The sequence below is a fragment of the Rhinolophus sinicus genome, linkage group LG01 (assembly GCF_036562045.2).
Source record: "Rhinolophus sinicus isolate RSC01 linkage group LG01, ASM3656204v1, whole genome shotgun sequence".
NCBI classification, from domain to species: Eukaryota; Metazoa; Chordata; class Mammalia; order Chiroptera; family Rhinolophidae; genus Rhinolophus; species Rhinolophus sinicus.
In genome coordinates this window covers 21,519,494-21,542,874 of record NC_133751.1, presented here as the reverse complement: position 1 = coordinate 21,542,874, position 23,381 = coordinate 21,519,494, and the positions used below count along the sequence as shown (strand labels likewise).

Sequence of the window (23,381 nt, the reverse complement as noted above, 5' to 3'; positions counted from 1 at the left end):
ACCTTGCATAGAAAAGCGTAGTGAGAAAGATAGTAAAATAACTGGGTCCAATGATACTGAGGTTTGAGTCCACTCCTGACAGATGTGAAGGTTTGAACCCCCTGCATCAGGCTGCACGTCATCACATATTTTTCAGTAGGAGTATGGCATGGATCAGTGTGTCTTTGAAAGCTTCCTTTGGAGATAGCCTGGAATATGGTCAGTATGGGGAGAATCTGGACATAGAGAGCGTATTAGTCAGCTTGCGCTGCCGTAACAAATACCACAGACGGGGCGGCTTAAACAACAGACATTTATTTCTCACAGTTCTGGAGGCTGGGAAGTCCCAGATCAAGTGCTGGTGAATTCCATGAAAGCTGTCTTCCTGGCCTGCAGATTTCTACCTTGCTGCTTTTGTCCTCACAAGGCAGAGGGGGTGGGTAGGGGGAAGAGGGAGAAGGAGGAGGGAGTGAGGGGAGAGCACCTGGGCTTTGGCCTCTCTTCCTCTTCTTATAAGGACACTGATCCCATCAGAGTCATTTTCATGACCTCATCTAAACGTAATTACCTCTCAAAGGCCCCACTTCCTAATATTACATTGCGGGGTAGGGGTTTCAACATAAGAATTTTGAGGGGACACAAACATTCAGTGCATGGCAGAGAGGAATTGGAAGGTTCCTTAATAGGAGGGTTAGAATGAAAGTTGAGATAGTTAGTCACACTAGCAGAGATGGTTCCTAGAGATGTCTGGAGGGACAACATGAATAGATATTAGATGACTGATTAAATGTGAGGAGGAATAAAACTCAGGGTTAGACTTACAGATTAAAATTGTCAGTGTAATGATTAAACACACAGGCACAGGAGTTAAACTACTGAGCTCTTGCCTCTAACTGTGATGTGTCATGGGGCTAGGTTCTTAAAGTCTCTGTACCTCAGTTTCCTCATCTGTAGAATGGGGATAATAATTGTACCTTCCTCACAGAGAAATTGTGGAAGTTAAATGTGATAATACACTAAGAACAATGCCTGCCCTTCACGAAGACTCTACAAATGTTAGATAACATTTGATTATCTTGAACAACTAGTAACAGTATTCACTAACTTTAGAATGGGTTCTTTCAAATTAGTAACATTTGGAATTCTAAGGGATCGGGATTCCTGTTGAGAGACATTATGTGATTTTTTTCCCCCCTTTGTAAAAACCTTTTCATTTATTTTTTGGTTTCAAGTACTATGTTATCACAGAATAGTCTTAAGTGATATTTGTTGGTTTATTTTCTAGCTTTCAGTGAATAAGACCTAAGAATAACAGACAAGAATTGTTAATTTTTTTCCAATTTAATATTTTTATCAGTTATACCTTTATGTCATTTAAAAAAATCAAATTGTGTTTTCTTATGCAAAATAGCAATCTTATGCCTCTTTTCACCTCACCCTCTCTCCCCAGCACCACTTTGATCACTTGGTTAAGGTGGAACCTTAGTTTTTCTTTTCCCCTTTGTAAAGAACAATTATTTAGGGGTAGGTATTTTGAGATTATGTAACTCTCCTATCCATCTCTCATGACAAACTCAATTTATTCATTTTTAAATATCAGTATGGACAGTTTCCTATTTTACTCAACTGATTCACTAATCATTTTGATAGTTACACTTTGTTCAATTTGGCCAATGGAACCCCTTCAACATGGTCTGTGTTCCATTTTGACATGCCCACATAATTTTTTGAGCACTTTTGTATTTTTTCAGCACTTTCGTATTTTTTGGGACAAAAAACACTCATGTTCTTTCCTTCCCCCCTCCCTAAAGTTAATCGTTTCCCAGAAGGGGCCCTGATTTAGTGGAGAATAGTTTGTAACCCAATCAAGATCTGAGGCTGTGAAACAAGATTATTTGGGATCTTAAAGAATTCGCATCCCAGAAACACAGATTGGGATAGCAATTCAAACTGGTCGCTGGAGAGAACAAGGGAGAGTTTATAAAGGAAAAAAAAAAGTGTAATTCTCTCATGCAAATGAAGGACTAATGATTTAGGTTAACAGGGATTAGTTAATTCCTATATGCAAATGACAGAAGTGAAAACTACAAGGAGGAAATAAAGTCCATATATGTGCATGGAGCAGCTGTGGTTCCAGGATGTTTATGGCTCAGCCTTAGCCAAGTTTAGCCACAGGCTAGCAACTTAATAGCAGCTCTGAGCACCGAGGCACAAGATGTGCACAGGCCCAACTTCCCTAAGGGTCTCCTGACTCTATTTTAAGTGATTCTCTTAGCTTTGTTTATTTCTTTTTTTTTCTTTTTTTTTTTACAGTAGAAATTTAAATTGGGGTTTTGGGAGGGGCGGGTTAGCTCAGTTGGTTAGAGCCAGGTGCTCTTAACAACAAGGTTGCTGGTTCAATCCCCACATGGGCCACTGTGAGCTGCGCCCTCCGCAACTAGATTGAAACAACTACTTGACTTGGAGCTGATGGGTCCTGGAAAAACACACTTAAAATAAATAAAAGTTAAGAAAAAAACCAAATTAGGGTTTTAGGGGATACTCACTGCTTTTGTCTGGGGTCATTCTCCCAGACCCGCTCTGAACAAGCACAAATAGCCACATTTACATGTGCATTTAATGTTCATGGATCTGCCTATCTGTCTGTCTATCATCTATCTTGAGGGTCATTGGTTCACCCCATTATCTTCAATTCCAGTCAACCCTACAGAGTTCATTCTAGTTTTCTCCCTTTCCAATTTCTAACTCCTTCAGGAATGAGAAGACAGACTTCCATTATCCTTCATAGATTTACTTATTTGATCAATCTCTGTGTATGTAACTAATTTTCCATTGTCCTCTTCCCCCAAAGATGCCTCTTCTGAGGCTCTGACACCCCACACCCGGGCCCTCATCCCTCCCCATGGCCCTGCGGGCGCCTTCCTTATCCCTCTGGCAGTCTGACAGCCTGCGCCAGCCCCACCCCTGCCTGCTCCAGCTCTAACACTCACACCCGCAGCTCCACCCCCCACACCCCTGTGGACACCTACCTAACAGGTCTTGGACTGAATTGTTCCAGAAGGAAAGGGGAAGAGGCAACACAACTTTGTTTTCCTTTTCTTAGAGAATCTCCTAGCATCTCCAGTAAGGAGATTTGACTGAAGTTGACTGATCAGAAGGACGCAGCAGACCTGTGGCCAACCTGCAGACTGCACTCAGACACCAGTGCTTGCTTGGCTGCAGTTTCTATTTCTCTTCCTGTCTATTAGCACAACAGGAAGCCAAGCAATAGGTAGGTAATTGGCTAGGTCCTCCTTTTACTTCTAATGAGCCTCGTTAGAGGTAATGAGTAGGAAGAGGGTTACTTAGCTAAAAGTTTCCCATCTTGTTCTGAAGTTTCTTTGTATCTCACTAGGTTTTCATTTCAGATTCACTTAGGTATTGGAATTTGGCTTCCTAATGAGTTTCTTTGTTGGTCCAGTAACATGAGCCTCCTCTTCATGAGTTCTAGCGTGTGGTACAGCAATATGTCATTTCTGCAAAAGAGATAATATAACAACATAACATAACAACACGACATAATGTAATATGAGACATTTGGAGCTTTTTACATGCAGTTGCCATTTCCTTCTGCTGACAGGAAATCTCACCCACACGGTGCATAGTCTCTTGAACATGACTATAGTAAATATATGGATTTTAGCACCTCTGTTTTGAAGAAACAGGATCAGCAGGGTACGTGTTTTCCTGTTTTTCTGGGTAGTAGCAATGGGCACTCATAAGCTTTGACAGTTCCTAGGAATGAATTTTCTGAAACTGGCTTTTTGATGTAAGAAAGACACTTGCTGTGTTTCAGTTCTGATTGGAGCTGTTCTCCAAGCCTACCTGGTTGCCTTCCAGAATGAGGAATCTAAGACACTCGCTGGTGTCTTGTCCTGGTTTGGACCAAACCTTGTTTTACTTAGCAGGGAAGACCTGCCCTGCCTTTTCTTTCCCCTGTGTTTTCTTCTCCTGGCTGTGTCTGCGGTCCATCAGTGTGGAGATAGCCTGCAATTCTATTAGAAGATCTTATGTGATAGAAATAAAAACTCAGAGCCCAGATGGAGGTGGTATCGTATCATGGGAGCTCTGGAAATGGAATCAGGAGACTTGGGGTTTGCTCCTTGCCTCTGCGGCTAACAAGGTCTGCAGAATGTTTGGAAGTCTCTTAAGCGATTTAGTCCATTTAAGGGAGTAACACTAGATCAGCAGTTTCTAAATCACACTGTGGGGAGAGAGGCCCAGAGAGCAGTTTCTAGGCTCTCGGCCTCACTTGGAAAGGTGCTGGTTCGGGTAGTAGATGGCCATCAGCTGTGACTAGTTGGCCATCAGCTGTTACTGGTTAGCCATTAGCCACTGATATAACTGCCATGCTAAGCTAGGGGGTTGGTTGGCAGAGCAGCAGTTGGCGTATTGCGGATCATGTGGCTCCTGCTTCCTGTGTCTCCAACCCAGCCGCCAGAGAGACTATAGTGGTTTGACTCCCATATCTATGGTTCTGTGGGTGTTCCTTTTTGGCCTCACCATATCCTGCGTTCTTGTGTGGGGAGTGGGACCAGAGACCCTGCATGACACACACTTTGTAGATACCCAACGTCCTTAGGTCACTCAGTTGCTTCCGGACTCATGGTGGCAGTTTTGGTAAGAGGATTTCTGATGTCTGGTGCCTGGGGTTTGTGTCCTCACGCACCGAAGAATAAGAATGTGGATCGGGAGAGGTAAATTGAAGCAGTATATAGTTTTATTTCAGAAGCGAAAAATATGAGTACAGCTCTCCTCCAGGAGATCTCGGAGAGGGGGGATCCGCGTGGAATACCCCGCAGGCTAAACTGAGCTGGAGACTATATGCCCTTGAATCTATAATCTTGAACTTGTTTACCAGGAGCCAGGTGGGCTCCACCCCCGACCCCTCGTGCACCTGGGCTGGTATCTCGGCTGACTCGGCAGTCTGATGCGGTAACCCCTCCCGTCTAATTCTCTTTTCCACATTTTATTTTTCTCTGCCAGCTGCTGTTCTCTTTGGCCTTGAGGCCTCCCGACCCTGACTGCCCATGATTTTCCCATCTCACTCTGAGACTGTCGGGGCCTTGGTGCCCGCCACCGCGGTCCTGTCCCTAATTGCCTATGACTTTCCTGTCTCAGTTTCAGGGAACTGGGGGGATAGTTACTGAGAGGGATGTGAAGGGAGGGGGCTTTGCTTAAACAAGCTCCATCGTCTTTCATTTAGAGTAGGAACAGCTCTACTTTCATCTTTATTACATCTTAATTGTTCTTGAAGGACTTTTTATGTTTGAGAAAAGGCTTTCCTAAAATAAAGCAAAGCAAATCAAAGCTCTGAGACTCTCAGAGGCCCCTTTAGCCCCACACATTTAGTGGTTTCCTAGGATATTTATATGTCTCACATGTGGCTTCACTTTGTCCTCTGAGAAGACACCAATCTACGTCAATCTGGGACAGAAATTCCATCCATACTTGGAAGAAAGCAGTGTAGCCCTGTAGGGTGTGAATGTCTATTGGATTGTACTTTGTTCACACAGGCAATGTGGTTTTGCAGGTCACTAACTCAACTCCCCCTGCGCTTTCTTCTCTGTTACGTGACAGAAGCACCCCTATTCTCGCTGTAGGGCAGTGGCAGTGCACGGGCCCCACATTTTTCTGGTGCTGCTGTGAGAAGCAATGTGACAGCAACAGTAGCGAGAAACTTTGCAGGGGGCCCAGATGTTGGCTTTGTGGTCTCAGTTATTTACAGTTACCTCCGTGGGGCTCTCAAGCTCTTCTGCCACCCAGGACTATGCACATTGGTTTCAAGACTGTGCTTTGGGCTGGTAGTGGTTGAGAAGGAGTGGCATCTTTCTCTGATGCAAAAGAACTCTCTGAAGAGTTATTTGTGGGAGGGAGGTAGGAGAAAGCAAGACTAAGGGACAGACCAAACATTCAATATTTTAACAACCTTCCATATATTTTCTAAAATTATTGGGTATTGAATTTACTCGGCACTGTATATATCTTTTCTGTTTTGTATAAAACTCAGTCTTCATATAATTGAAGACCAACACCAGATTAAGAGAAAAAAGGATAATTAGGTAACTGTCTATTACACAAAGGATTATGAAAAAAATAATGAACGGTTGTTCCTCTCAGCCCTCTTAGAACACATGGACAAATTCAGAATAGTGTAAGAGCCTCTTGAGAGCGTTTCCTTCTCTGGAGATCATGAAGACCTGAGCTGAGGGTTTTGGGGACGGCTGCTTAGAGGAAGCTGTGTGGATGGGGCAATGCGAGACCCACGGTTTCCAGACCTAACAAATTCATGGAGTATGAAAATAAAAGGAAAAATAGAGATCAACTGTAATGTTTAATTTTATATGTCAACTGGGCTAGGCGATGGTGTCAAGTTGTTTGGTCAAACACCCATTTAAATGTGACTAACATTGAAATCAGTACATTTTAATAAAGTATATTACCCACCATAATGTGGGTGGGACTCATTTAATCAGTTGGAGGCCTTAAGAGAAGAGATAAAGGTTTCCTGTAGAGGAGGGCATTTTGCCTCCAGACTGCTTTTGGAATCAAGACTGCAACATCAACTCTTGCCAGAATTGCCAGGCTGCCAGCCTGTTCTGCAAATTTTAGACTTGCTAGCCCCCACAATTGTGTGAGCCAAGTCCCTAAAATAATAAACCAATCTCTCTCATATATATATATATATATATATATATATATATATATATATATATATATATATATATATATATATATATTCATATATACAGAGGGTGCCAAAAAATGTATACACATTTTAAGAAAGGAAAACTGTATTAAAATTGTAATACTCAATATATACCGATAACAAAAGCTGAATACAAGTCACGTTTGACTTCTGCAATTACAAGAGGTGCTCAAAGTGGTTACCATTAGAGTCCAGACACTTCTGATTATGGAGAACTACTGCTTGAGCAACGTTGACCAAAGTGTCCACTTGTATACATTTTTTTGGCACCCCCGGTATGTCTACACACACACACACACACACACACACACACACACACCCCCTATTGGTTTTGTTTCTTTGTTTCTCTGGAGAACCCCGATACACCAACATGAGATCATAAGATTATGTTTTAATTTTCACCAAGTAAAGCCTCAAAACTAAACATTAAACAAAAATGAAAATTTATCTACTGTTATCACTTCAGGAAAGAAAGAACAATTTTCTGCTCCCATAATAGGAAACATAGAACATCAGAGTAAAGGACGGTTCTACTTATTGAATAAATCATGCTTTAATAAACAGCTTTCCACACTGCCCTTACAGTTTTCATCTTCCAGGACAGGTGGAAATGTCTGAGCCAGTAGGTAGGAGCTGTCCTGTAGGAGACCCAACTTCTGATTGTAATGGAGAACCATCTCACTGTTACTCCTAAAAGAAAATTCTCCCCAAATACTTTTCCCTGATAGAAGAATGTGGGAGAGGAATAAGGTGTCAAGGCTTATAGTCCTTTTTTCTCTCTGCAAACAGTACGTAAAGAATTGTTCAGCTGTTTATGAGCCAGGTTGATTCTGTTGTCTTTTCTGTGGTCACAGATGGTCTTAGAAATAGCCTGCTGTAAAAGCCCCTCACAGTTTCTTCTTAAATGAAATCACATTTCCTTTAGGTCCCTTCAGCTCAACTCTGCTGTTCATGCAGGGGCTGGGGAGATTTTCCATCGCAGGTTTCTTAGAATTCATTATCCTTATAGAGTGTTAGAGCTGGAATTCCCCTAAAGATCACCAAGGTCAATTCAACTTTTTTCAGATGATAAGAGAAGCTAAAAGAGGCAAAGCAGTGCCCAGGAATGGAGAGGAGGCCTCTGTAAACCTCCTTTTATCTAGGCCAGATACTTCCCCACTTCTCTCCGCTGAAGCTTGATACCAACTAACCTATAAGGGCTTGGCCTGCAAAAGAGTCTTAGTTTGCTTTTGCTGTAGAGCCAATTCCTGAGGGGACAAAGAAAATACTTGCTTGAAAATTATTGCTTAAGTTAAACTACAGAATTCATTTTTTTTCCCCCACATGATATTTGCAGTAGCTTTTCAAATTTCTCAGTCCCCTCGCCCCCCCACCCCCACCCCCAGACACACACTTGATTTCATTTACTGGGTAAGGTTTTGTGAATTTTCTTTTCGAGCCACAAATTTATCTAAGTTTCAGATTCTAATCTGTTTCCAGTAGTGCTCTCAGTTTAGTTTACTCCAATTGCAAAAATCCTTCTCTGTGTATATTTACAGCAACAAAATCTGAATGCAAATTCAGAGAAATTCAGCCAGCGGTGCGTCATGGGCCTCAATGTCCACCTCTCCTTTTTTTTTTTTTTTTTTTAAATCAAAGTTTATTGGGGTGACAATGGTTAGTTAAATTACATAGGTTTCAAGTGTACAATTCTGTAAAACATTGTCTATATACCGTGTTTCACCAAAAAAAAAAGACCTAACCGTAAAATAAGCCCTAGTATTTTTCAGGATGACATCCCCTGAACATAAGCCCTAATATATCTTTTGCAGCAAAAATGAATATAAGACCCAGTCTTATTTTCAGGGAAACACGGTATCACATTGTGTGTTTACCACCGAGAGAGTCCACCTCTTCTAAACAGTCCAGTAACCCTTCCTGTTGTAGCCAAGACGTCCCTTGTTTCTCAGGAAGCAGCTCTCGAGCACTTCACCACTTCCCTCGAGCCTGTGACCTCATCGTCTTCTTCCTGCTCATAGAAAACGGAAGCCGCCAGGTAGGGCCTTTGTCAGCTGACTCTCCAATCAATCGCCCTCAGGTACATTTGTCTACAGTTTTACCTCCTCTCCAGTGTCAAGGTCTGAGGCGGTCCTAAGCCTCTTCAAAAACAAATTCTACATGTGCTGGCCTGTTCCTTCTCTTTAGTACGTTACTCCTTTGATCATTTCTACCTTTCCTTGTTTAGCTTTTCGGTCCTCTTAGCATTTATTCACGTTCAGATACCTTCCAACTTAAAAAAAGTAAATAACCTTGGAAACACATCCTCTCTGATTTCAACTGCACTTTATGGTTACACTTTTTAGAGATCATACCCCAAATTCACTATCTACCTCCCTACCTACACTTTCAATTCATTGTGATTTATTTTTGCTTCCATAGGTCCATTCAGACTGTTCTCACTGAATTCCTAGTTACAAAATCCAATGGACAAGTTTCAGTCCTTATTTATTTACTCTCTTGGCAGAATCCTTTTCAGTTGACAAAGTCTTGAAGGCTTTTTTTCTCTCTTCGGCCCAAAGCCTATAGGCCTTGTTAGAGTTCCTGGACCATAATAAAATCACAATTTGATGAACGAATTAACATAGAAAGTAGGTGGGAGCCAAATGGTGAAGGCTCTTAATGCCGAGCTGTGAGGACTGATTTTACCCTCTAGGCAATGGCAACCTAAAAAAGTCTTTAAGGAGATGGTAGCATTGTCACATCTTTTGGGAAGTAAATGCTGGGGCACTGGATGGTTTGGAGCAGTGGTTTGCAATGTGCTATGTGGACTTGCGGCATCAGCATCACCTGGGGACTCGTTAGACAAATTCTTGGGTCTCACCTCTGACCTATTAATTTAGAAACTCTGGGGACGTGGCCCACTGATGTATGTTTTATGAAACTCCAAGTCAGAGAGCCACTGGTTTGGAGGAGAAATGGAGACAGAACAAGTGCAAGTTAGCAAAGGCCTGAAGTAAGCGATGTGGAGAATGGGGCATGTGGAGATAATGTGTAGTATTCAGCCACTGGATGAAGGTCTGAGGCACTTTTTGGAGTAGCTACTGAGTTACACTTAGAGAACATGTCATTCTGATGCCGCCTCTGATGTGTCTCATTCATTTGACAGACGCTTCCTGGGCTGGGAGTGATTGAGCATTACCAGGGAGAACACAGGCCAGTCCAGAGCTTTTCCCCGTTTCCCTGAAAACAAGACCGGGTCATATATTGTTTTGCTCCAAAAGACGCATTAGGGCTTATGTTCAGGTGATGTCCTTCTGAAAAATCATGCTAGGGCTTATTTTCCGGTTAGGTCTTCCTTTTGGGGAAACACGGTAGTTACAACCATCACTGTTCCTATCAGGCTGCCTCCTCCATCATCCTGGTAGATACACACCGCTAGTACTTTCAGTAATTAGTGGCGGACAGTGGAAAGCGCTCGTCACCCTCCTGTGAATAATGAACACTTTTAACAGGAAAATTGACATTTTCATTACCAAAGGGTTTAATTTCTTTTCCGAGTCTTTCCATCAATTTCAGCTGGCCCAACAGGCAGCCCATGTGGTCCTGAGGGATTGTTTAGATACACGGCTCCCAGCAGTTCACTTTTAGAAGCCAGTTTTGTAAGATCTTCAAGTAGGAGAGCACTGAACACGGACCTGGACCCAGTGGATGGTGTGAGGTGTCAGAGTTCTCCGTTGCAGGTTAGAGAAAGCCACTAGTCGACAGGCTAAAACGCAATTCTTTCAATAGGCAGAGATTGCCCAGAACTCTTGGAAACCAGGCAGGAATGAAGGCAATTAATGAACTACTAGGTTCATGGCCAAATTCACAGAGTGATGGCTACTCAATGCCAGATGCCAGGAGCCCCCACTGGCTATAGGATACCAGGTGTTGCCTCTGTTCGTAGCCAGGCACAGCTGCTCTCAACATGGATCTTCTCCTACTCAGTTTCTTTGCGTCACCAGTCAAGGAGGGGTACCCCAGATGCAAGGGAGGTTGAGGTAAATTTTTGCTTCTACAGGTGAAGGTGGTCTGTGCCATCTGAGCACTGGACTAGGATTCTGACGCAGAGCAGCACCACCACCAAAAAAAAAAGAAAAAGAAAAGAGAAACCACTGATGTAAACTTGAAATCATGTGGAATTTTTCAAGATAAAGGGATCTAAGACAGCATCTAGATCAGATTCTAAAAGTAAACCTTTGAACAACTTTTTACAAATAGCTTAGAATACTAATACGTGTTATATAAAAAAGGGCGTTGTTGTGCCTGCAGCTCTCCCTCCTACTGTCCCATACACACCGACTTGCCCGTCTCTAAGACACCTGCAAAGAATTCCAGGTCCTATACTGACATTTGAAAATGAGGAAGAGCAAATCATTTTACAAATAGTTTGAAAATTCCCAAGCCTTGGAAAGCAGGCGGGAACAAAAGCAATAATACAGAGGTACGCCTACATTTTACCGGTTGTTTGCTCTAGCTGAGTGAACTCAAGCTTAGAAGAGAGACCAATTTTCCTTAACGTCACAAAGTATTTTAAACAGGACTTCATTTGTGGTGTGGTCCTCTTGCCAATACTTTCACCAAACCACTCTCCTGGCCATCATTACCTCTTCTGGAAAACAGAGGGGTCTGATTTAGGCTGTTAAGACTTGTGAGGAGATCTTTAGACTGATTAAGGGTCTCTTAGCACCCTATTAAATGTCTCAATTCTCAAACATTCCTTATTTTGTAATCTGTCTCTGACCTTTTGTATGACTGTCTTTTTTCCCTAGTTTAAATTTTTTTACCACAAAATGTAAATTGTGTTAAAAACCATTTGGGAAAAATGGTAATTTCATAAATATTCAGATTCATAATGCTAATCACAAGTGATGTTATTTTTATATTTCTGTTTTTAATATTCCAAATTACAATGTATTCATACAATAGAATACTAGTCAGCAAAGGAAAAAAGGGGGGCAGGGACAAACTTCTGATCCTTATGTTAATTATGAATTTCAAAGCTTCCAGTTGAGTGAAACAAGCGAGGCAAATGAGCACATACTGCATGATAACGTTTATATATAAAGTTATAGAGCAGGCTCATGCAAATTACAGTGACAGATCAGAACAGTGGTTAGAAGGGAAATGGGGAGTGAGGAGATTGGAAAGGGGCACTAAGTGGTGATGGTTAGTTGTAATATATTTGTTAAAACAAACATACTTAAAATCTATATATTTATTATATGTAAAGTACAATCCAATTTAAAAAGTTACATAGACATCCAGTAAATCACAGGAATCTTACTGCCTGCTTCTGGATTCCTGGGACAGAGAGAATATTCACTTAAGTTTCAAAGAAAGAATTCTCACAAGAAATTAAGATAGAAATCATTAGATAACAATTCGAAGTATAAACTTAAGCCTGCAAAAGAAAACCATTCATATAGGTCAACCATTAAAAAAAAAAGTTCTATTAAAAATATCCACTGAAACTAACAGATAACAAAATATTTATTTTATTGTAAAATTAAAAATAGTAGACAAGTATATGTAATTACAGTTCCAAAGCAGAATACAAATATGTAAGTTATTGCAGTTTTAAAAGTGTAACAGCCAAGTAATGTCTAAACTTTTGAAACTGTCTTGTTTTTCACCACTGCATTTTCTTTTTCCAAATGTCTTAGCACAATTTTGTAAAATAAATTCCTAACAGCAAAGAGAGATGATGTTCAATGACCATAGTATAAGCTACTCAGATTTAAAGCAAGGTTAACACACAAATTGTAAAAGTAGGAATGGCTTTAACAGAACTACTAAACTTTCTCAACTGTCTCTTTTGGAGGTAGTAGACTGGAAATCAACATTCTACATGTTTGAAAGAAATAAACACATTTACTAAAATTCCCTTTGCTTTACGTGTGGGTGAGGAGGTTCAACTAACACTTTTGGGGGGCCGGGGGAGGATGGAGGCCAATTCTCATCTCCATGATTTGCCTGGTAATCTTAAAATTGTGACTGTTCAAGATTACTAAAATGCATTAGTAATCTGGACTCTTAAACTAAAAAGAATAGAAGCGTGTGTTACAAACTAGATGCTAAAAACATCTTTATGCTAGAGACTTGCTGTAACGTGGTTCACAGCAACGTGACCAAATTGTTTCCAACGTTAAGACTACATTTTAACAAGGGCGGTTAGGAAAGGATGAAGTGAATGAAAATACGGAGATGCAAGACAGAACCTTGTTTTTCCTTCCAAACGCTGTATTATAAAGCCCTCCTCCCTCCGAGATACCCACACTGGTGCCAGAGCCCTATTACCTTGTTATTCAAGTAAATACTCTCTCCCACCTTAACACCATAAAACTTAATTTGGCAAAAGTAACCTGTTGAGTTTTTTCTCATACCATGTTTCCCCGAAGATAAAACCTAGCTGGACCATCAGCTCTCATGCAATGCATCTTTTGGAGCAAAAATTGATATAAGACCGGGTCTTATATTAATTTTTGCTCCAAAAGATGCATGAGAGCTGATGGTCCGGCTAGGTCTTATTTCCGGGGAAACACGGTAGTACTGATTTTTACCACAAATTTCCTCAATGATTTTCACCAACCTAAAGTCAAAAATGCAATTAAACATTGAAATGAAATCAATTATCTGTGCTTTACAGCCACATCTGAATGAAAGATATTTAAAGAGTTTTGTTGAGTACTAAACTTTTTGGTAAGTACTTAAAAATACTCAAATATCTTTAGAATAAGCAATAGTATCAGTAAACTGGCATAAATCAGAAAAAAATATTAATAACACAAGAACCTGACTCTGTACCATTTAAAAGTTTTCATGTCATAACCTAATTTTAGGGTCACTAACCTGAACACAAATAATTTATTTTTTAGAAGTTCCTGCTTAATTTCAGAGCATGTACATTTTGTATTACATTTTACATTAATAATACAGACTTCTTCCCAAACTGGCAAACATTCACACACAAGTAGATCCAAAAAAACTAATTAAAAAAACTAGCAAAAATTGGCTGACAAGACTGAAGCGTATAAACACCAAGGTAAAAATATTATATAAACAAAAAAAAAAAGAAAGCACTTTAAACTATTTTCAGTGGTAAAGAATATGGTAAAATGAGAAACCTGAGAAATCTCTAGATGCCTGTCAAGATGCCAACAACAAAATACAATATATTTTGACTATATTTCTGAAATCACTTTCCAACATGAGCTTGCTATTTAAAAAATAATCCTCAAATGCATATAAAAATGGGCACTTTGTGGTGAAATGAGCATATAATTTGAAAAAGAACATTTCTTTGCCCCAACATTATACATAAGAAACTACAAACTACATAATAGGACAAAACATTATTCTGCTGCCTTCATCATCCATTATTGGTGTCTTGAGTGCATGCCTTTAAAAAAAACAAAACAAATTAGGATATTAAATACTAGGCTTAAAGGATGATAAAAGGCCAAATGGATTTGAAAACTTTACTCTTTAAAAAGAACAATCTTGTGTGGTCAAAATCACTTTTGACTTCAAACTGATTTTTTTAAACTAAATTCAACTTGCCAAATTAAGAAATCGAATGTGAACATTAGTTTTATTTCACTTCGCTTAATCATATAAGCTCTGAAAATATTTGAAATGGCTAATTAGCAGTCTCTCTTGTTTCATAACTGAAGGTATATATGAGATTTTCTTCTAAACTTCTGCAAAAAGTGCTAACAACGGTACAGAATAGCCAAGTACGGTAACCAATATTGGTGGCATTTCATATTCTCTCAACATGGACCTCAACTCTGTCCCTCATCCTTATTTTAGTATGTACAATAATTGCATATTCAATCAAGAAAACTAACACTGGAATACAAAATAAGTTTATCAAATATTTGGATAAACTGCTGTGCAAAATACTTCCAACAAAAATTTATTTTACTAGAATATTTATCCAAATAAAGTATGAGTGTGAGTGCCAGCACCGTGGGTATTTTTTAGGAGCACCTTTCCTTTGAAGAGCTTAAGTATCTACATGGAATAAATCAGAGTCCCCGATTAAGACCTTGGTACATGCACAATCCCATCCAGCTGTTCCAGACTCATTAGTAAAGCTACATGTTTGCCAGAAATTCTTTAAGAAATAAGAAAATACTTTCTTTGGGTAACGCTGTTGTGTTCAGGGCTGCACCATATGGCTCACCTTCTGGAAATATGCTACTACTGATACCAAATGCAACACCTCCCAAAATTTATAGCTGTCGTGAAGTGATCCAAACAGAAGCACAAGGTGTGCAAGCCACTGGATGGTGACATTCTTCATGAATTATGCCCAAAGAGAGTAAAGTCAACTTTGAAAATGTGACCACAACAACTACCATGTTTTCCTGAAAATAAGACCCAGCTGGACAATCAGCTCTAATGCGTCTTTTGGAGCAAAATTTAATATAAGACCGAGACTGGGTCTTACATTAATTTTTGCTCCAAAAGACGCATTAGAGCTGATTGTCCAGCTGGGTCTTATTTTCAGGGAAACACGGTCGGCCCTAAGATACTAGCATCATCTGGAAGTGTCTTTATTCAACTTGTAAATTTACAGAGATTTTGATATTGCACACATACAATTTAAAGCTTATCAAAAACTAAGGCAATGCCTCCCAACGCCCTGAATTTTAAATTCATTTTGGATGACTCAAAGAATCAAGAGAAATTGAAATCATCTTTCAAAAGCTCTCTCCAAAAAAAACAATTACGTCATACTTCAAAACAAAACAACAAAAGTCAATGAGATATCAAGTAATACTCTCAGGCAAATTTAATACATCTTAGCATTACAAAAAGTTGTTTCCTATTAGTTTGAGGTGTTTCTTTGCTTAGTCAAATACTATTTGTGTTCAAGACGAAAATCGGACCCAAGCCAGGGCAGGCTGCCAAATTTACAGCAGAAGTCATTCCTTCTTTTTGTATGAAGCTGCCAAGGTATGGGGCTTTTCTGTAGGTTCTTTCAAGCAAAGGATCTTGTTATAAATACATTCTAAGCACCAGTTGAAAACAATTTAGAGCCCATTTTAATTCTGCATTGGTTAAAGCTTTTACTATATATTACATTATTAAAAACTTATCTAGCTGCTTGAGACAACCTATTCAGAACTCTTTGGAAATGTCACAACTTATATGAATATCCTTTTCAAAACGAGCTTTTTTTGAATTAGTTTTGTTTTTCTGTGTCAAGCAGTCTTCTCTTGCCCTTTCGATTCTAGTTTAGAAAAATACCTCACAAAGCTTTCTGATGTTGATAACAGAATTTGGACAGTTAAAGGATTCTTGAAGCTTTATCCAGAGGCACACAAAATAATTTTAATTTTTTTCAAAGATGGGACAATTACTTCATAGCACAATTTGAAGGCAGATATTACATTGAACTTGGAAATGAGGCTTGACTTACTCTGTCCAAATTCTAACACATCAAAGTCATTAGAATGAAAGTAATCATGAAGTAGAAGAGGCTTTTACTTCTATGGCGATAAGTTGACATACAAAAGCTAGATTAGCGTTTTTTTCCTGAATGAACTCAGAACTGCTCGTTAGAAAAAAATATTTTATTTTCTTGTGTATTTGCTTTAAAAAGTTATTAATTCTTCTTTCGTAAGAGTTATTAGAAGTCAAACAATTCAACTAGATAGATTTCTACTCCAAAATACATTTATCTTTGGAAAACAAAGTTGTAAAAACAGTGTATTAAGAGAATAAAATGCAGTGATGTGAAATATGGGTAACATATTTACACATGAAAGTGTAAATATAACACAGAGAGCCATTCAAATAGACATTTATAAAGAGAATGGAAAGGTACCTAAAATAGCATTTATATATAAAATTTTCATATTAAAATATTGCTCATAATAAATAAGAGGCAATATGAATTCCATTTCCCTCTTAAAATTTATCTTTAGTAGTTCAGACTAATCTAAGGAGTTTGTTAACCTTCTATTGTTTTGAAAGTTGAATTACATTAAACCACGTTTAATAAAATCACGCTGTAACAGTATATTTAAGTAGTCACATGTGGTAATTAGGGAGGGCCATTTAGTAATTACGGGGAAAGATTCCCAAAATAAACCAAAATGATTAACCCTAGAAGAGTAGAGTGTAATGATCCACTGTATTTGACAAAGATGTTAATACTGCCTTTAAGCTTTACAAATTTAATGACCATGAAAAAATGGACCATAACTTTCTTCAACTTCTTCAGAGCCTGCATGCTAGGCAGAGCAGAGCTGTCAGTCCGTGGCAGGGCCTGGGCAGTGGGTGCCAGCTGAGTTCAGTTGTTTATGGGTAGGTGCGACTTCACACCTGTCCGCCCCACTTGCAGACAAGGTAACTTGGAATAGTTCTTATGAAGCTGTTCGATGGCAACGTGGCGGACATGGAGCTCTGAGGCCAAAGAATCTTTTTCTTGCACCTGGTGTGTTAACTCTTCAAAAACTTCTGTAAAGATTTAAAAGGTAGTTCCGTTTTTAGTACACAGAAAGCTAATCCTGTGGGTTATATTTCAAGTACCTAACTGAATGCACTGGCTGCATGCATGCAATGACAGTGATTTGACACCAAGGCAAGAGCTGTGTTTTGAGCATCCTAGGATGCTGACCACTTTGCACTGCCAACTGGAATTCGGAATTCCTCTTCTCCATCAAGTGAAACTGAATAGTCATAAGCAACGACTCTACAGAAGTGCTGCAGAAATGGCAGTTATGTCTGAGACACTTTTCTCAATGTGAAATATAAACAGATTAAGTCAGTAATGTCTGATTTATGAAAAGTTAGTGTCCGTTAGTACCTAGGTCTGGAAACATCTCTAAGGAGCTTTAGAATCAGATTACCTGGCATATTTAATCTTTGTTCCTACTTGTAAGTGTCAGGCAAGTAACTTACATTGTTTTAATTTTCTCTTATGTGTCACCTCAATCAGAGTAAGCACTCACAGGGTTAATGGGGGGGGGGTAAATAAAGTACTTACCACAGAATAAGTACTTGATAAATGTAATGTTGCTATTATTCTTGTTATTTTACTATTCTGAAAGGCTGTGTGGCCAAGAAAGATCACTAGCTTTGGAGTTGAAGACAGGGAGAGGTCAGAACCTTTCATCTGTTACTAACTGAATGCATGATCTCTGTAAGCAACCTCACACTCTCCTAAGTGCAGTTTCCTCACTTAAATGAGAATCAATAGTTAAAAAAAAAAAAAGAAAAAAAAAGAAAAAAAAAGAGACAATTGGGGAATCTGAATATTAACTATTAACTGTTGGTGTCACTATCACATTTCCTGGGATTTTTTTCCCCCCCCAGATGTGATAATGAGGTTGTGATTAGCTTAAATAACGTTATCTTTCAGATAAAATCCTGAAGTATTTTGGGACAAAATAGTATGTTGTCTGGGATTTGTTTCAAAATAATCCATGCTGGGGTGGGACAGGGGGAGTGGGTGCAAGTAGAGATGAAGAAAAATTAGCTATGCTTTTGATAATAGTTGAAGCTGGTGATGATGGGTCAAGAAGTACACTGTACTATTCTCACTGTGTTTGTGTTTGAACCTGTTCATAATTTAAAAAACTGTTAGGGAGCTCGCCTAGCACAGAGCCTGGCAGAATAGTAGAGTTAATAAAACGTTAGTAAGAAGGTAGAGATTAAGGTGAAGTCTCCATTTTCACTTAAAAAAGAAAAACCGATTTCCCCTGCAGTTGATAAATAAATTTTCTTATTTGCTGTGGAAAGTCTAACAGGTTCTAATCCCACTTCCAAATTTAAATTCAGATGAAGCTAATGGTATCCTGTCATAGCATTTTCTGTATCAAAATTTTCACATACAAAAAACATTCACACTGATTCTTTACCCTGTATTTGCTGTCGGAGCTTTGCATTCAGTTGCTTTACCTCACCAAAAGTCATCGAATTCACTGAAACATGAAAACATATTCATTATTACTACAACAACCTGGGGAAACAGGCTGCCTACATCACTAACACAATCTCCTATTTACAAAAAATATTTGTACTCATCTGCCAGCGTAACATTCAGCGGTCCCCTAAGATTCATTAACTCCTGCAGTGTGGAGTTTCCAAATTCTAACCTCAACCCCACAGTAAGAAAGAGGTAATACAGAATTGTACACCTGAAATCTATGTAGCTTTACTAACAATTGTCACCCCAATAAATTTTAATTAAAAAAAAAAAAGAAAAAAGAAAGGTTTTATATCACCCCCAATACGCTTCCACCTGAAACAAGCGTTTCACCAAAAAGTACTTCAGATTAGGTCCACTGGATTCTGATATTAACTATTTTGTTTCAGTTTTTAAAAAGTGAGTCACTAACCCATCAAGTTGATTTTGCTTAAACGCTACTAAATAGTTAGTTGATGATACGCAGTCTGAAAAACACTACTGTAAAGTACTCTGGAAATACTCTGAAAAATCAATTTGACTATCTAGTTATATAACATTAGATAATTCGTATGCAGAATCAAGAAGTGTATTAAAAATAGACCTGTGGTCCCTTCTAGCTCTAAAATCATTTGATTTTAAGCCAATTAAAATGATCTCAGCTTCTGTGAGTTTTTGTAGATGCACACTGAATGAGTCACTTTTCCAACTTTAAAATAACACATTACCTTTAGCCTTTAGTAAAATGTCAGATTTTTGCTTCCGAAATGCCACCCCCAGTGAATTAGTCTTGCAGGGATTAGCAACGTTGACAATATGTGTGTGAGCCAATGGTTGAGGCTCTTTTTCTAAACTATATGAATGCTGAACTTTCCAATTCAGTTTGTTGATTCTGTTTAGCTTAGTAATTTAGAATAGCAAAACAAATGATAGGGCTGTAGACTTCCAATGCTTAGGACACACTAAGGACTATTCCAGAACTGATGGAGAGATTTAAGACATCTCCTTTTTTTCTAGGGTGAACCTGTCATTTAAACACTCTATTTACCAAATCTATAAGTGTACAGCAAAATTCTTGACACGGCATATATAAAAATATAAAAAAAAAACCCAACAAGACTCCATCCTTCAGCTTTCTCTCTATTTTACTTACATTCTTCTCTGCTATAATGTGGGTGCTGAGTCTGGACGTTAGCCTCTGGATTAGAGATTGTCTCTTCTTTCTTCTGTGCCTGGTTGTGACTATGAGACCACAGTACACTACTGTGGCACACAGTGGCACCTGAGTCTTGTAACATTGCAAGCCCAAAGTCTGTGCTTTCCCTCTGCTCCAATATTCTTTGTGTGCAGTGTGAGACGCCACCTGTACCTCCACCTATCCACTTTGCAGAATACTTTGGTACTTGGGAATCAAACGGTGGGAGTAACTTTTTATCTGAATTATGCTTGAAATTAAACAGGTGATGCTGGGGATTTTTAGAACATTCAGAATCTGAATCCACATCCTTATTTTGTGCATATTGTACAATCCAGTTTATCTTCTTACTTAAAATGGTTTTAACTTCTTCATAATAAGTATTTTTTGAAAGCTTAGATCTAGGACAATCCTGGTTTGCAATCAAATGGTACTTTTCAAAGCAGTCTTTATGACCCCTTAACGATCCAGTGTGCAAGAGATCAGATTTTGGTACTCCTATAGGGGCAAAAAGAAAAAAAGGAAGACTTGAGAAAACTTTGTTTTTCATAAGTTGCATTAAATACATACAGATCTCAGTAAAACACAGAGTCATTGATAGTTTATACATCAGAGGGAAAATGCTAAAGAATATTGGTATTAATAAAATATGGTTTAATAATTTCTGCTTCAATTTAATTATATATTTAGTAATATTTAAGTCTTATGAATAGCAAACCTTTTTAAAGACTTAAAAGTTCAATTTTAATCTTAGTCCAGAGGCAGGTTACTGCATACAATGTAAAAAAATACTACTGAATTAGCAATTTACATTTACAGAAACTTGGCCTTTGCATTATAATGCTTTCTTCATAATTGTCCTGAAGTCCACAGTTGCAAAAATTTCTATTATAAGGCTCAATAATAGAAATGATTGACAATTTTTTCCACCAATAAAAACATAGTAAGTCATGTTCTTAAATTATTAGTTATGGTTTTACTGGGGAAAGATAAACGAGAACCAGAAAAATACACATTAATAAAAGCCTCAAAAAAGTCAATGAACTGTTTAGATGTATTTTTTGAGGTATGAAAGCATCTAAAATGTTTTCACATTTGTTTTATATTTACCAAAATTTTATCAAGATAATCTTATAGAAAAAATGCATTACACAAAATTATTTTTCATACAGCAGTCAATTCAATCTGCCAAGACACAACAATAGCCAGTATAATTCTTCAACTCCTAAGTGTTCATTACACACCATAAACGGAATAATACATAATAGTCTTATTACACTTTTACAGAAGAGCTTAAGTATGATATCTCAATTGTTTTTTAAAATATAGAATACATTTTCAAATATACAGAATACAGAATACATTCATACATTTTCTAAGTTCAAGCCATATTATTAAAGTCAAAAGCAGTGTTCTTAAGTTGATGGTGAATAGGGATGTGAAGCTAAAAATTAATGCTACCAGAACTCACCACTCTAAATCTGCTTAGCTCTGAAAACAGAGTAAGTGGAGAGCCACTCAGGTGCTGGGTTAAAAAAAAAGTTTTAGCTGTCTCATCAGAAAAAACTACATTCTGTATTCATCCTTTGTTTAAAAATTGAAGTTGTAACAATTTTCTTAATTGAGCTCCACACTCTGCCTAACAGTGAGATAATGAAGTATCTGCACTTTAATGGTACTAAAATCAGGTATAAAAGTGCTTGTGAAGATTAATTTGTTCTAAAACAATATAATATCAGACAATGGTGGGACCTGCTGAGATGGCCAAAACCGGTGCTAAATGAGCTCTCTGTAAGAACAGGTGAACAACTGCTCTCATAGGTAAACTCAAACATCTCAGCCTTGTTTTTTTCCACTGAGCATAAAAATTGAAATTAGGATTTCATACACATTTACCCTTTTGCTACTTGTACTGCAATTGTATGTACACACACGATGCCAAAAAAATGTATACATATTTTATGAAAGGAAAACTATTAAAATTGTAATACTCGATATATACAGATAACTTCTGAAATTACAAGAGGTGCTCAAAGTGGTTACCATCAGCGTCCAGACACTTCTAATTATGGCAAACTACTGCTTGAGTAACGTTGACCAAAGTGTCCACTTGTATACATTTTTTTGGCACCCTGATATATTTATATTTTTACCCGTTATTCTCTAATTAGGTCAAATTTCCAACAAAGTTAAAATAGTTTAGTGCAGAATCTCAAAGTTCCATTTGATAAATAACCCAGTGCACACATGGGTTATCATAAAGTTCCTAAAATTTGCTTATTAGAATAAAAATATTAAAAGTTACTATGTTTTAGATCATAAATAAGACAAAAGAGCAGTTGGTGTCAATTATAAACCAAATAAACAGCTCCATTCTGCTGTTTGATTCTAATGCTTACTGTTCTGGGTACACAGCAGATAAGGAGAGAGAACTTGAATCCTGCCTACTTCACTAATTTTGGAAAAAATTTTTAAGAGCTTCCTGACTCTCTATAAACTCTCTTAGGTCTCAATGCCAACAGATGGCTAGCCTGTACCCCCAAACAGTAAATGGTCTTCTTCTCATCCCACTGCCACAGCTCTATTCCATGTAGCAATGATTTAGCTGTATCTAAACATTAGAAGATTCTCCTTTAAGTCTATATGAAAAGAAATTCTTTAGCATATAAAAAGGGTTCTAAACTAGGCTACACAAAGTAATTAATTTTGCTGTTAAGTTTTAAAAATTTATTTAGCCACCAGTTTTAAAAATCTGTCTAGAAATTGTATTTAAAAGGATAAAAAATTATACAATGAATTTCCTCATGTACTCATGCTTCAACAACAGGTCAGTAAAATAGATGTCTATTTAAAGCATAATGTGGGCTTGTAAATTAAGCTTTTTAATTCATTGTTGTTTCTTAGTAATTCATGTAATATAACCTTTCTTCCTCCAGAAATAATTTTTCTTTTAATTTTTACTTAAATCCCAAAATGAATGCTAGCAACCCAGATAAACACATGATTTATGCATACAAGGAATCTGTTGAGATCAACAGCAAAATCAGAGAACCACAATATTCAATTTACTGTGAAATTATATAAATGCAACTACAATTTCAGATTCTTTCAGACACTGAGAAGAATGTCTGAAAAAAGACATGATAAAAAGTGTCATAGGCAAGAAGAGTTCTGACTACAGTATACATTTCTACTTAGATGTCCCACAGGCTCCTCAAACTCACCCTGCCCAAATAAACAAACCTCTTTATTCTCATCCCTGAAACCCAAACCAGAGTCTCTTCTTGAGTCTGGCATCAACCAACTGCTTAAGGAAGAAACCTGGGCGTCCTCCTTAACAGCAGCCCCCCATTCTCCTGGAGACATCTGCTGTCCACCTTAACAGACTTTCCTCCCCATAAAATCCAGCAGTACATCCCAAATCCCGCTTCACTCCATCCCCACGCCCCACGCCCCACGCCCCCGCACTAGCTGGGGCATCATCTCCTATCTAGTTTCCATTTCCTCTAAGAATC

General features: G+C 38.2%; 2 protein-coding genes across 4 annotated transcripts in view; one reads left to right on the top strand and one right to left on the bottom strand.

Moving 5' to 3' along the window:
- The window catches only part of CHODL (chondrolectin), a 431,404-nt gene that overhangs the window by 84,014 nt on the left and 324,009 nt on the right, over positions 1-23,381 (top strand). The window lies entirely within an intron of this gene.
- The window catches only part of LG01H21orf91 (linkage group 01 C21orf91 homolog), a 29,294-nt gene continuing 17,861 nt past the window's right edge, over positions 11,949-23,381 (bottom strand). For 2 of the 3 annotated variants that reach the window (XM_019732052.2, XM_019732051.2), the window contains exons 3-5: positions 19,825-20,364; positions 18,625-18,687; positions 11,949-17,221 (exon numbers count right to left, since the gene is read on the bottom strand). In XM_019732052.2, coding sequence (XP_019587611.2) covers positions 17,055-17,221; positions 18,625-18,687; positions 19,825-20,364 — 770 coding nt within the window. In that variant the 3' untranslated portion in view covers positions 11,949-17,054. The remainder of the gene's footprint in view (positions 17,222-18,624; positions 18,688-19,824; positions 20,365-23,381) is intronic. The other variant, XM_074326564.1, reaches the window with a different exon arrangement.